General features: G+C 45.0%; 1 protein-coding gene across 4 annotated transcripts in view; it reads left to right on the top strand.

Annotated features, from left to right (window-relative positions):
* The window catches only part of LOC141224049 (sushi, von Willebrand factor type A, EGF and pentraxin domain-containing protein 1-like), a 407,381-nt gene that overhangs the window by 164,511 nt on the left and 228,048 nt on the right, over nucleotides 1–14,822 (top strand). For all 4 annotated transcript variants that reach the window (XM_073666874.1, XM_073666873.1, XM_073666876.1 and 1 more), the window contains one exon: nucleotides 2,950–3,046. In XM_073666874.1, coding sequence (XP_073522975.1) covers nucleotides 2,950–3,046 — 97 coding nt within the window. The remainder of the gene's footprint in view (nucleotides 1–2,949; nucleotides 3,047–14,822) is intronic.

Raw genomic sequence — 14,822 nt, 5'->3', positions numbered from 1 at the left:
CCTACCGTGCTTTCTGCGCTCCTTCTGGCTATCTCCTCCTGATAGGATAACAGCCCACGTTTCAGAGCTTTCCGTGTACTCTCGCCTGTATGGCCTGCGACGTGGGTTCCTTTCTGCTCCCAGCCTTGTACGGCTTTACTGGTCCCTTCGGTTGTGGCAGGGCCTCCAGGCTTCTTAGGCCAAGGAATGTACAGTCCCTTGCGAACTGGTTCTCTGCTGGGGGATGTGGAATCCTTCCAGCCTCAGACACCAAAGTCTGGTAAAATGAAGTCTTTTCTCTGCCAAGACAGGCTCTCTTCGCCTCTTGTCTCTGGCTTGTGGCTCTCTCCTACTGCCACACTTCCTCTTAGGTGCAATCAACTTTCTGTCCCTGCTCCACTCTGGGACACGTCTCAAAGCTGAGACAGGCAATCCAGTTCTCCCTAACCCTGTCCCCAGTACCAGCTTTTATAGGGGCAGCCTGCTCCCCCTACTGGCCTGAGACAGGAGGCATTGCATGCTAATGTTCCCCTAACCAGAGAACCTCCCCCTTGCTCTCAGACACAGCTTTAATTACACTTGTGGCATCCAGGCAGGGTGACACACATGCGCTTGCATTACAACAAAACAAAGCAGATGCTAACTTCTATCATCCTCATCATGCTCCTCACCTTGGCACTCTCAACTCCCCTGATGGAGAAGCCAGGGCCCACCGGAGGAGTCTGATAGTCCGGTGGGCTCGGCCAATGCTGCCCTAATGCAGGCCAGGCTAAGAAAAGTGTGGGAAAGGTTACCGGGACAAATAGGGGTGGCTGGGGACCGAGTATGGACACCCGGCCACCCCCTGGAGGCTGGGGAGCAAGCGGGGACACCCGGCCACCAGGCGGCTGGGGACTGAGTATGGATACCAGGCCGCCGACACAGCCATGGCGTGGTGGCCAGATTCCGCCTCCACATGCCTAAAAGGCCCAATTTAAAGTGCAAGCAAGCAAGCAGTATGGTATTGCAGCCTGGGGGTGGGTGGGTGGCAGGCTGCATACTTGCGCTTGCATTGCAAGGAATGGGAGAGGTACAATTGAACACTGCCCTGGTACAAGGACTTGAATGGGGATAGTTGCAAGTCTGCAATGACAGGTGCAAGGTGGGAGGCATCTTCACATGTACCATGAACAGGGGTTTGGCATGCACACACTACAGTGGAATAGGCTCTCCTTCCCACTAAATGCACTGGGGAGGGCACAGGTAATGTTTTGGTATACGCGCTTAATCTTATGTATAAGGCACACCAGGACAAATATGGGCGGCTGGGGACTAAGTATGGATACCTCGCTGCCGAAGCAGCCATGAGGTAGTGTCCAGCTTCGGCCTCCTCCAACTAAAAGGCCCCATTTCAAGTGCAAGCTAGCAGTATGGAATTGCAGTCTGGGGGTGGGTGGGTGGCAGGCTGCACACTTACACTTGCATTAAAAGAAAACATAGCAGATGCTAACTTCTGTCATCATCATCATGCTCCTCACCTTGGCACTCTCAACTCCACCGATGGAGAAGTCAGGGCCCACCGGAGGAGTCTGGTTCTCTGGTGGGCTCGTCCAATGCTGCCTAAAGCAGGCCGGGCTAAGAAAAGTGTGTGGGGGGATGTTCCAAGGAGAAATAGGGGCGGCTGGGGACCGTTTATGGACACCCAGCTGCCCCCAGGCGGCTGGGAACCGTGTGTGGACACCCAGCCACAGGGCAGCTGGGGACCGAGTATGAACACCCGGCCGCCGGGCGGCTGGGGACTGAGTATGGATTCCAGGCCGCCAACACAGCCATGACATGGTGGCCTGATTCCGCCTCCACATGCCTAAAAGGCCCAATTTCAAGTTCAAGCAAGCAGTATGGTATTGCAGCCTGGGGGTGGGTGGGTGGTAGGCTGCATACTTGAGCTTGTATTGCAAGGAATGGGGGAGGTACAATTGAACACTGCCCTGGGACTAGAACTTGCATGGGGATAGTTGCAAGTCTGCATCTTCTGATGCGGTAAGGATCACTTATGATGGGCACACTTTTAGACAGTGACCTGGGAGTCAGAGATGCTTCCAGGGGTCTTCCCCATGCTGCTTCCATGTCTTTTCAGCACTTTATGCATGTGTCACACAGCACATGGCCAGATAAGGTTGTAAAATGTTAAAATGACATTTCACGGTGAATGCATTTGTCATAGTTGAAAGCAATACAAAAGTGCAAAAACGCATAAAAAATGCTACTTGTGAACATAGCCGAAGGTGTGGAGGAGTATTTTTGTTTTTGGTCATTTATTTTAACTTCTACACAAGTCTTTACCCTGGAAAGGATGTTCCTTAACATATTTCACAGGAAAAAAGTTTCACTTTCGTTTTTGAACGTTTTATTGTGAGCCTGTAAAAGTGGCTTAATACCTCTGACCACGTTGTTGACAGCAGTGACCTGGGGGCCAGAAATGCTTCCTGGGGCGATCCCCATGCTGTCCCCATGTCATTTGAGCACTGTCACTATCGTTTTGGGCACTTGTTAGGCTTTTAAAAGACTGCCGGGGGTGCCACCGCAAAAATGCTCGAGTCTCCCATAGACTAACATTGGGCTCGTTGCTCGGGTCGAGCACCCGAGTATCACGGCGAGCTCGGCCCGAGCTTCGAGCACCCGAGCATTTTAGTGCTCGCTCAACACTAGTTAAGATCTGTGCTTTCTTGCCAGCTCGTCACTTCCCATCATAGCCTGCAAGCGAGCACAATGTCACTGTGCATATTGCATTCCTTTAAATCATCCTATGCGACATGTGGTGAGCCACTGTATAAGATGTATTGTACATGCATTTTGACTCACTATGTAAGAATATCTCTTTACTCAATAAGTCTGTCATGTGCATAATTTCTTACACAAATACAGTTTAATCAGTATAAAAATGTGCTCTAGAAAAATTATGAAATTGCTTTTGCTTTTATGTCCACACAGCAATAACATGTGTAGAACCGGAAACTGTGTCTAATGGAAGAATTCTTTCTGCTTCATCCTTATATGGGAATCGTATAACATATGCTTGTGAAACTGGGTGAGTAAAATTAATACTTCTACATGCATCCTTTTTAGAACATGTAACCATCATTTACCATGTTTTTGGACAGTAAGACCCACGAGATTATAGGACACAACAAAATTTAAGCAACAGAATATATAACAAATATTACATACCCTGGTATTTCTTGGAAGATGAGGCTCACCTGGCAAGGGATGCACTTATGTATAAAATTATTTCATACTGATCAGTTTTCCTTTCTGCCCTAAAACATCTCAGGGGGAGAGAGTGGGAACTTTGAAGCTATGAATACATTCTACCACTCAGTCATTCATGTAGAAGAGTATTCACAGCACAACACCAATAATGATCCGCTCATCGCCTGTATGCAGTAGAAGCAATCAGAAAACTGCTGCTTCTAGTCTCCTATGGAGACTATTGAAGCATGCAGAAAGTGTAAAAAAATTCTAAACGTCAGAATTACATTTTTTTGGTCATCGCAACATTGCAATAAAATGCAATAACGAGCAATCAAAACATCACATCTGCCCCAAAATGGTATCAGTAAAAACATCAGCTCGTCGCGCAAAAAATAAGCCCTCACCCGGCCCCAAATCCCAAAAATTGGAGACGCCACAGGTCTCAGAAAATGGCGCCATTTTTCTTTTTTTTAGCAAACTTTGGATTTTTTTTTCATCGCTTAAATAACAAAAGAACCTATACATGTTTTAACTCGTAATGACCTGGAGAATCTTAATTGCAGGTCAGTTTTAGCATTCAGTGAACGTGGTAAAAAAAATAAAACCACCTTGGAATTGCATTTTTTTTTTGCAATTTCACCGCACTTGGAAATTTTTTCCCATTTTCCAGTACATGATATGGTAAAACCAGTGATGGCGTTTAAAAGTACAACTCGTCCCGCAAAAAATAAGCCCTGACATGGCCATATTGACCAAAAAATAAAAAAGCTATGGTTCTGGGAAGAAGGGGAGCAAAAAATGAAAACGCGAAAACGGAAAAACCCAATGTTGCTAAGGGTGTGACAGTGTCACTGGTTTTATATGTGAAGGGAGGTATGTGTCACTCAGGATGCTCTCCTGTGTGAACTAAGACATATTTTATTTCTGCCAGCATGTTATATGCTGGTGGGTTTACTCTTTTAAAGGGTGTGCAGTTTTATGGGAATGACAAAGAGGGCGGGACGCCATTCCCCCCTACCTACCCTCAGGGTGTGGCTGAGCAATGTGTAAACTCTCAGTCCCTTTTTTTTTTCTCTGGAGTGTGGTCTGGTGAGTGAAGTCACCAGACAGTGTTGTGGAAGCTGCAGAGCTTTTTACAAGGACTTTGCCTGTGCAGTTTGTGCTACCAAGAGCGGGCGGAACCCGCTCACCTATGGACTGAGCTATATTTTGTTTTGTTTTCCCGTTTAACCCAGAGGGGTCTTGTTTATTTTTCCTGTGGAACCCTGCATGAGTTTATGCCATATAATAAACCAGCAGGAAGGCAACCTGAGAACGTGTGTCCTGAGTCTGCCTCCGGGAGAGCCAAGTGAGTCGTCTTGCCACAAGGGGTTAAGTAGTAGTCATGAAACCGCTTATATCCGATTTACACACTAACAATCACATGTCAAATAGCTGCTCTTCCTAATTCTCTCAATGTTCAGTGAAAAACTACAGGTAATGTTTTTTTGAGAGAAACTGAAAGAGAAGCTAATTGGCACGTGACCGTAAGTATGAAAATGGAGCTGTTATATGATGACTTCTGGAATTGGCAAACAGAGTTGAATCCTGACAGTGAGTATATTGCACACTGTTAAGGTTTGGCATGCTACAGTGTGAGTTTTATAATTAATGCTCCTAACATAATTACAGATGTAGTAATTCTTAACTTGTCAGGCTACATAATACTTTATTAACATAGCCATGTATCAGGTTATCTGACAAGTTATACATTGCAACATGTGTACAGGATCAGAGCCAATAACAATACATGAATACATCACCAGAACCACCAGTAGTACATGAATACATCCCCAGAACCACCAACAGTCAGAAATGCATCAACAGAACCACAAATAGTAAATGATTACATCACCAGAACCATAAATAGTACATGAATACAAAACACAAACAGTACAGTAATACAATTGTCAAAATAGCTCCATATGCAATTGTATTGCATGAACCTATAGCTCCCAGTATGTCCTTAACAACAACTCTCAGTATCTCCTTACTATTGTAAACAGCCATCATCAGACTGCGGACTTTACAAGAACCATAGTACTAATGAGACATAGTCAGTATCACAAATAGACACTTATGTCCAGGTACCTCATAGATGACAAGTTCTCTGATTGAAGTTGTTCTCTTTCTTTTATTGTCCATCTTGTCCAGACACCATAATACATTTTAAATCCGCAGCTGGCTTCTGCAGACTTCTCTCTTGTCCGATCTTCTATAGCACATTTTGACACTGTACCCATAAAAATAACAGTGTCATTATATTGCTTCTGAATAAAAATGTCTGTCCATATTGTCCCCCTGAAAATTTGCCTTTTACTTTGCTTCCTGCACTAGATATGACCCCCACACAAAATCTTTTATGATACATGGCCTCCACACTGTCCTCTTCTTTCCATACTTGGCCCCATCTTCACACTATCCAATTCCACTGTGTCCCACCTATACTGCTAAGTCTTTATACTGTGCACTCTCCTTACAATCCCCTCCATACTGTGCCCTCACACTTTCTCTCCAATATTGCCCCTCTCTATTCTTCCCTCCTCACTACCCAGTCTACTGTATATACTTTTCCCCCCATAGAGTACTCTCACACATGTCTCCCCTCATACAATCCCCTCACACTATTATCCTCATACTGTTTCCTCACACTATTCCCACCATACTGTCCCCTCAAACTTTCCCTCCATACTGTTCTCTCACTCTCCCCATACTTAAAATTCCCCCTTACTGTCCCCTTACACTTTTCCCATATTGTCCCCTCACACTCCTCCCCATACTGTTTCCTCACATTCACCCCCTGCATATTGTCCCATCTGTACTGTGCCCTCACACTGTCCCTCTAATGCTGACCTCTCTCCACATTACCCAATTTCTATACTGTACTCTTACACACTTTTCTACCCCAATACTGTCCCCTCACACTTTCTCGTTATACTGTTGCCCCACACTTTTCTCTCCATACTGTTTCCTCATGCTTCTCTCCCCCATACTGTCCCTTCACACATTTCTCCCCCATACTGGCTTCTTATCGATTAATTCTCAAATTGACCCCTCATACATTTTCCCCCATACTGTCTCCTCACACTTTTTCTCAGGTAGTGTCGCCTCATACTATTCCACCCATAATGTTCTTTCACACTTTACTTCCATATTGTCCTCTCACTCTTCCCTCTATATTGTCTCCTCACATTATTATGCTTAATACTGTCCCCTCACACATTTCTCCCCTCATACTTTACGCTCACAATTCCTCCTATACTGTCTCCTCACACTTTTCTTTCCATACTGTCCCTTCACATATTTCACACCATACTGTCCCTATACTTTGCCCTATAGTCTTCTCACACTTTTCCCCACCATACTGTCCACTCACACATTTCTCACACATACTGTCTTCTCACATTATTCCCCCATACAGCCTCCTCACAATTTTCCCCCCATACTGTCCCCTCACACTTCTCCCTCAGACTGTCTTCTCACACCCCCTCATACTGTCCCCTCAAGCCCTCTTTTTTTCACCAGCAATAACACTCCTATTTCTTGGACTCCATTGGAGCACTTACTTTACAAGCCGACAACCTCCTTGGTAACGTATGATGTCAGCAGCGTGATTAGCTGACCTGATCATGCAGCTGATGTCGTCTTGACCCCAGGAGTGTCAGCTGTAAGATGTGAGTATAATTGAATAAAGTGAGTAGGCATTTTACAGGTTATCCTATCCAGCTGTCAGTTTGACAACTGGCTCGAAGAACTGCCAAATCCCACTCCCTGGTGGAACACCTGGGACCTCCGCATTAGCCAGCCCAAATGCATTCCCCCTGCTGGCTGAGCCCAGGGAAAATACCCCACCTTCACCCCTACCCCTTAGATGCTTCCCTGCATATAACCATATTACTCAGGCCAAAAAGGAAACAATTAAAATTTCTTCCATAAATATTTCAATATACCATTTAGTTCACACAGTTAGGGTAGAAAAACCTTATTTCATAAGGCAACAAGCTGTACAACTCTTTAGAATAATGTCCCATTTGGCTTTAGGTATTAGATAGATGATCTCTCTACTTCTATTGTTGTTGAAAACTATGATACAAATTTTGTTCCAAACGGCTGCACAACAGCCGTTTCACACTTGACATGTACTTCTTCCTGGTCCGAAATAACACACCTCTAACCATAAAATCAGGTAATCAGAATTTGCAAAATTAGCAATTTTCAAACTTTCAATTTTTATACCATTAAAGTAGTCATGCAGTACAAAATAATTAATAAACAACATTTCCCATATGTCTACCTTACATCAGCATCGTTTTTCAAACTTCATTTTATTTTGGTAGGATGTTTGAAGGGTTAAAACTTTAGAAACAATTTCTAATTTTTACAAGAAATTTACAAAACTTGTTACTTTAGGGGCCTCTTTAGATTTAAATGGACTTTGAGAGGCCTATATAATGGAAACTCCCCAAAAGTGATACCATTTTAAAAACCGCACCCCCCAAATACTTCAAAACTGCTGTCAGGAGATTTTTTAACCCTTCAGGTGCCATACAGGAATTAATGCAATGTGGAATTAAAAAAATAAATTGTAACTTTTCCTATAAAATGTTGCATTAGACTCAATTTTTTCACTTTTACAAGGAATAGCACAAGAAAATGGACTCTACAATTTGTTATCCTGTTTCTTCTGAGCACTCTGATACCCCATATGTGGTCAGAAACCTCTAATTGGCAGGGCTCAGAAGGGAAGGAGTACCATTTGAATTTTGGAAAACAAATTTGGATTAAATAGCTTGGGTCCGCCATGTCACATTTGCAGGGCCCTTAAGGTGCCTAAACAACAGAAACCCTCCACAAGTGACCTCATTTTGGAAACTATACTCTGAAGGATTTTATCCAGAGGAATAGTAAGCATTTTGAACCCCCATGTACTACAGAGTTTGATAACATTAGGTCATCATATTGAAAATTTTCATTTTTTTTCACAAAAAATCTGATTTAGCCACAAATTTTTCACTTTTGAAAAGGTAGCACAAACAGTGGACCCACAGTTTCTTAACTACTATCTTCTGAGCACAGTGATACCCCACATATAATCAGAAAGTTCTGTCTGAACATATGGCAGGGCTTGGAAGTGAAGAAGTGACATTTAGTATTTGGAATGTACAGTGGGTATTCAGTAGAGATGAGCGTTGTTCTACTCGAACTGTTCGCCAATCTCAAATTCGAGCTGTTTTGGGCGGTGTTCGAGCCGTTCGGCGAACACGAACGATTTGAAAAAAATTCGGCTGCTCGAGGTTATGTTCGATAACTGTTCGTGCACCAAAATCATAACTGGATTTTTTCTCAGTAATGATGAAAATTAATGTTAATACGCAGTTTGAGTGTACAGTGGGGTGGGGGGAGGGGCAGGGGATGGATCTCTGCAGGAATAATGAAGATCTCCATTTTTTTTTCTCTTTCCCGCATTTACAGTGGGGAGGTGCAATCTGTCAGCCTATCAGCAGCGCACACACGGAGCGAAGTGCTTTTTTTCACACAAGCAAGGGCATGTGTCATTGGCAGTGTATGTCACATGTCCTTGCCCTATAAGACCCAGCCATTTTCCCCATCGCCACCATTTTCTCACTGCTGCAGCTGCGTGTTAGACGGCACCGCTGTTGCTGTGTGCGCTATACCTTGTTAATTTCAAGCCAATTTTCGCACAAATCTACAGATAGCTTGGGAGTAGGGAATAGTTGTGATTGCAGTCCTTTTAAGGACTAGGTTACAGCATTTCCTACGACTTTTATCAGGCAGGTCTGTGCTCTTAAATAGATAGGTTGGGAGTAAAGATTAATTGTAATTGCAGTCCTTTTCAGGACTAAGTTACATCAGTTCCTATCAGTTTTTGCCAGGCAGGTCTGTGCCAGTGCTGTGCAAGTTTTTTTTCACAGCATTTGGCTAAATCTAGCAAAGCTAATCCTTTTTGGCCTATTGCAGAGTGTGTTAGTCAGTGGAGTAGCCTATCTGTGTTGCAAGCTACACCACCTGTGTATAGAATACCAATTTTTTTACTGCACCTAGTGAAGTAAAACCTTTTGGGCATAGCATCATTCTATTAGTCCATTTATACTGACCTCCATCAGGTTGCAAATTAAAAATATTTTTTTTCTTCATCTAGCTCTGAAAAAATATTTGGGCTTCTAGCAGTGTGTGGGACTTGTTCTATTAGTCCATCTATACTGACCTCCATCAGGTTGCAAATTGAATATTATTTTTTTCTGCATCTAGCTCTGAAACAATATTTGGGCTTCTAGCAGTGTGTGGGACTTGGTCTATTAGTCCATCTATACTGACCTCCATCAGGTTGCAAATTCAATATAATTTTTTTCTGCATCTAGCTCTGAAAAAATATTTGGGCTTCTAGCAGTGTGTGGGACTTGGTCTATTAGTCCATCTATACTGACCTCCATCAGGTTGCAAATTGAATATAATTTTTTTCTGCATCTAGCTCTGAAAAAATATTTGGGCTTCTAGCAGTGTGTGGGACTTGGTCTATTAGTCCATCTATACTGACCTCCATCAGGTTGCAAATTCAATATAATTTTTTTCTGCATCTAGCTCTGAAAAAATATTTGGGCTTCTAGCAGTGTGTGGGACTTGGTCTATTAGTCCATCTATACTGACCTCCATCAGGTTGCAAATTGAATATAATTTTTTTCTGCATCTAACCCAGCCAATAGTTTTGGCCTAATACCACAGTTTGGCCACTCAGCTCTGCTCGGTTCCCATCCATTGTTTTTTTGTGCAAACAACTCCAGAGTTGTGAATTAGTTAACCACCAAAATGAGTGGAAAAAGGCCTGCTGCTGGTGGAAAGGGGAATAGGCGTGTTGGGAAGGGGAAAAATGGTTGTGTCCTTGGGGTAGGTGTTAAAGCAACAGTAACATCTGCAGAAGAAAGACCATCTTCCAGCCAAACTAAAATGTCTACTTCTGTTAGAGGACAATGTGATAAGATCCCTTTCTTACGGCCACGCCAATCGCTACAAATTCCAGATGAGGCACAAAAACAGCAGGTGCTTCAACGGATATCAAGTGCTCCTTTAAGTGGGCTCTCCTCCACATCAACTTCAACATCACAAATACTCCAGTCCTCAAAGGTGTCACCCCAATCGCACTTGCTTCCTCACAGCTCCCAAATCTCCAGCTGCCCGTCTGAGTATGAGGTAGAACAGATGGTTGAGTCTGCAGAGCTGTTTACTCATACTATAGCCTGGGAATCAGAGGTCGGCTCCAGCGCTTCTGTGAATCCAGACGAGGAAATGATCTGCACTGATGCCCAGAATCTTTATGAGTCGGATCCAGGACCAGACGCTGAAGGTTCTGACCATAATGTAGACCCTCATTCCCAAACTGTAACTCCTGTTGGAGACAATGAGGAAGACGATGATGAGACTCAAATACCTGATTGGAGCGACAACTTTAGTTTTTTGTCAGGGCAAGAACAGGTTGGCTCTGAGGACGACGGGTGTGATAACGCACAGGGTGATGATGATGAGGTTGGAGATCCCACTTACTGTCAACCCACAGTCAGCCAAGAGATGAGGTCAGCAGAGGAGGTGGAGGAGAATGCTAGTGACGACGAGGTCAGGTTGCGCCTTCCTGGACAGAGACGTAGTACTGGAAGCACGTCAACAACTGCATCCTCAAACACAACTCTGCCTCTCACCACAAGTCGTGGTGGCTCTTCAGGTCGCATGGGTGCTAAGCCTTGCATAGCCTGGGCATTTTTTCAGATCGATAAAGATGACCCAACTCATGTTATCTGTAACATTTGTCAGCAAAAGCTAAGTAGAGGCCAAAAAATACATAGTTTGAGTACTTCATGCATGAACCGGCACATGGACATGAAGCATAAGTTGCAGTGGGAAGCTCACTGTGCTACAATGCGGCCTAGCCGGCCGGGCCAACCACCGTCTGCCATATCTTGTGCATCCGCGGCCTCTTCATCCTCTGTGACTGGGGGGACAGCAGTCACACCTGTTTTGGGACGCAGACCTGCCACCTCTTTACCCGCAACAGCCAGCGTGATTGGCAGGTCATCATTTTCTTTGGAGGTGGTAACACCAACTGGTGTTGAGCGCTGTCCGACATCGATAGCACCACCTTTGGATCAAGGCAACCTAACATGTCCGCCTGCATCTTCCTCACAGACCGGCAGTTTGCCGGGGACACCCTTATCAACCCCGTCTAAGCACAATAGCCAGCCCTCGGTCCCTCAGATGTGGACAAGTAAAAGACCATTGCCTCCTAGCCATGAGAAAGCTAAGAGGTTGAATTTCACCATCTGCAAGCTCTTGGCTACAGAAATGCTGCCTTTCCGCCTGGTGGACACAGAGGATTTTCGAGACCTTATGTCTGTCGCAGTGCCCCAGTACCAGATGCCCAGTCGGCACTACTTCTCAAAGAAAGGTGTGCCTGCGCTCCACCAGCATGTCGCACACAACATCACCGCTTCTTTGGGAAACTCTGTGTGTGACAGGGTGCATTTCACCACAGACACTTGGACGAGTAGGCATGGACAGGGGCATTACTTGTCGCTGACTGGGCACTGGGTAACTATGGTGACAGCAGGACAAGGGGCTGCTGTCCAAGTCTTGCCGTCCCCACGAGTTATGCGTCAATCCTCTTTATCTCAAAGTTCCTCCACTGCTTCTGCCTCCTCAACCTCCTCTCGGTCCTCCACCTGCACCCAAAGCCTGTCTGGTCATGCCACAAGCTTTCTAACTGCGCAGAAGGGATCCTGCACACCTCCTTACTATGCTGGCAGTAGGGCTCAACGTCAACAGGCGGTTTTTACTTTGAAATGTCTGGGAAATGTGAGTCACACAGCTGAGGAGTTGTGGTCAGCTCTGGAGAACCAATTTCATGAATGGTTGTCTCCACTGGACCCGAAACCAGGGAAGGCCGTGTGCGACAATGCTGCAAACCTGTGTGCGGCCCTTCGCCAGGGCAATGTCACACACATGCCTTGTATGGCTCTCGTGTTGAACCTGGTTCTCCAGCAATTTTTAGCCCACTATCCCGGACTAGATGGCCTTCTGCAGAGGGCACGGTCGCTGTGTGCTCACTTCCGCCGTTCGCATCCCGCAGCTCAGCGACTTACATCTCTACAGAAGTCGTTGGGCCTGCCACTTCACCCGCTAAAATGCGATGTGCCTACCCGGTGGAATTCAACTCTGCACATGTTGCAGCGACTGTGGCAGCACCGACCTGCCCTGGTGCAATACGTTCTGACGTATAGCCTGGGCCAACGAGATCCAGAGGTGGGGCAAATCACGCTGGAGGAGTGGTCTCAGATCAGGGACCTATGCACCCTTCTGCACAGTTTTGAAATGGCGACGAAGATGTTTAGTGCTGACGATGCCATTATCAGCATGACTATTCCGGTGATTTACATGCTGGAGCACATGTTATACAGAATTCGGAGTCAGGTGGTGGCACAAGAGGAGGTGGAGGAAGTAGAGGAGGAGGAGTTGTAAGCGGAAGGGCTAACATCTGCAAGGTCCAGACGGTCGGCAGCACCAAGGCGGCAGGCATGTGAGGGTGGGGGAGATGGTTTTACCAGGCCGCATGGTAGCAGCCAAACTAGTGAGGAAGGTGCAGGAGCCCAGGAAGAAGTGGAGGACGAACTGATGGAAGACTCATCAGATGAGGGAGACCTTGATCACATTTCTGTTGTGCGAGGTTGGGGGGAGAGGACAGAGGAAGGAAGCATGATTGTTACCTCGCCACCAACACAACAGGGACTTGGTGCTCCTGGATGCGCAAGACAAATGAGTGCCTTCTTGCTGCACTACCTGGAACATGACACTCAAATTGTGAGAATTAGAAATAATCCTGACTACTGGGTTGCCACACTGTTAGATCCCCGGTACAAAAGTAAATTTGCAGAAATTATTCCTCCCATAGAAAGGGATGCACGCATGCAGGAGTATCAGCAGAGACTGTTGCAGAATCTTACATGTGCTTTTCCACAAAACACCAGTGGTGCACGTAGTGAATCTCACAGTTCCAACTTGCCAACCGTGGGACCGTCGAGTGTTCAGCACTCAAACCGTAAAAGAAACACAGTATCTGCTGGTAACATCAATTTTGCGGAATCATTTCACCACTTTTTTAGCCCATCCTTTGCAAGGCCACAGGAGACAAGAAGTCTGACACATAGTCAACGCCTAGAGACGATGGTACAGGAGTATCTCCAAGTAAACATTGAAGCCATGACTGTGTCACTGGACCCTTGCTCTTTTTGGGCTTCCAATCTGGATAAATGGCCGGAGCTAGCCACTTACGCGTTGGAGATCTTGTCATGCCCCGCAGCCAGCTTTCTGTCTGAACGTGTGTTCAGCGCTGCTGGTGGTGTGCTGACAGATAAGCGCACGCGGCTCTCCACTGATAATGTAGACAGACTCACGTTCATAAAGATGAACAAATCATGGATCCGAAACGACTTTTCTACCCCTGTGTCATCCTTGGGAGAGTGAAAGCTTGATGATTGGTTAAAATCACCTCACCAACCGTTTTAAGCTTTCAAATTACTAATCATGTTTATCTGTATCTTGGCTGGAAAATAATTTGGGCTTTGTAGCAGTGTGAAGCACTGATTCTAATAGGCCATCTATACTAAGCTCCACCAGATTTAAAATTACTAATCATGTTTATCTGTATCTTGGCTGGAAAATAATTTGGGCTTTGTAGCAGTGTGCAGTACTGATTCCATTAGGCCATCTATACTAAGCTCCACCAGATTTAAAATTACTAATCATGTTTATCTGTATCTTGGCTGGAAAATAATTTGGGCTTTGTAGCAGTGTGCAGTACTGATTCTATTAGGCCATCTATACTAAGCTCCACCAGATTTAAAATTACTAATCATGTTTATCTGTATCTTGGCTGGAAAATAATTTGGGCTTTGTAGCAGTGTGCAGTACTGATTCTATTAGGCCATCGATACTAAGCTCCACCAGATTTAAAATTAATAATAATTTTTAGCTGCATCTAGCCCGGAAAATAATTTTGGGGCTCCGAGATGCGCAAGACACATAAGTGCCTTCTTGCTGCACTACCTGCAACATGACCCTCATATTGTCAGAATTCGAAGTAATCCTGACTACTGGGTTGACACACTCTTAGATCCCCCACACTCTTCGATCAACCTTTTCATTTTAATAAAGACCAAAAAAATGGTCATTTTTTGAAATTATAAGCATTAGCAGGTTATTAGAAACTGAAATCAAACAGTTTTCAACTCAAAACTTTATTCTAGGTGATGTTACATTTGCACATAGAACCCCTTGTTCGAAAGGAGCTTCTGAACTCTCTCGTCCATTGAATTTGTCAGGTTTTGGATGGTTTCTGCTTTAATTGTTTTGCATGAGGACAGAATACCCTCCCAGAGCTGTTGCTTAGATGTGAACTGCCTCCCGCCATCATAGACACTCCTTTTGATGATGCTCCAGAGGTTCTGAATGGGGTAGAGGTCAGGGGAGCATGGGGGTCACACCATAAGTTTGTCCCCTTTTATGCCCATATC

Source organism: Phyllobates terribilis, unplaced genomic scaffold (genome assembly GCF_046119375.1).
Source record: "Phyllobates terribilis strain yellow unplaced genomic scaffold, ASM4611937v1 Scaffold_2__4_contigs__length_985480577, whole genome shotgun sequence".
NCBI classification, from domain to species: Eukaryota; Metazoa; Chordata; class Amphibia; order Anura; family Dendrobatidae; genus Phyllobates; species Phyllobates terribilis.
The sequence above is the reverse complement of the archived record's forward strand: the minus strand, read 5'-3'. Positions and strand labels throughout refer to the sequence as shown.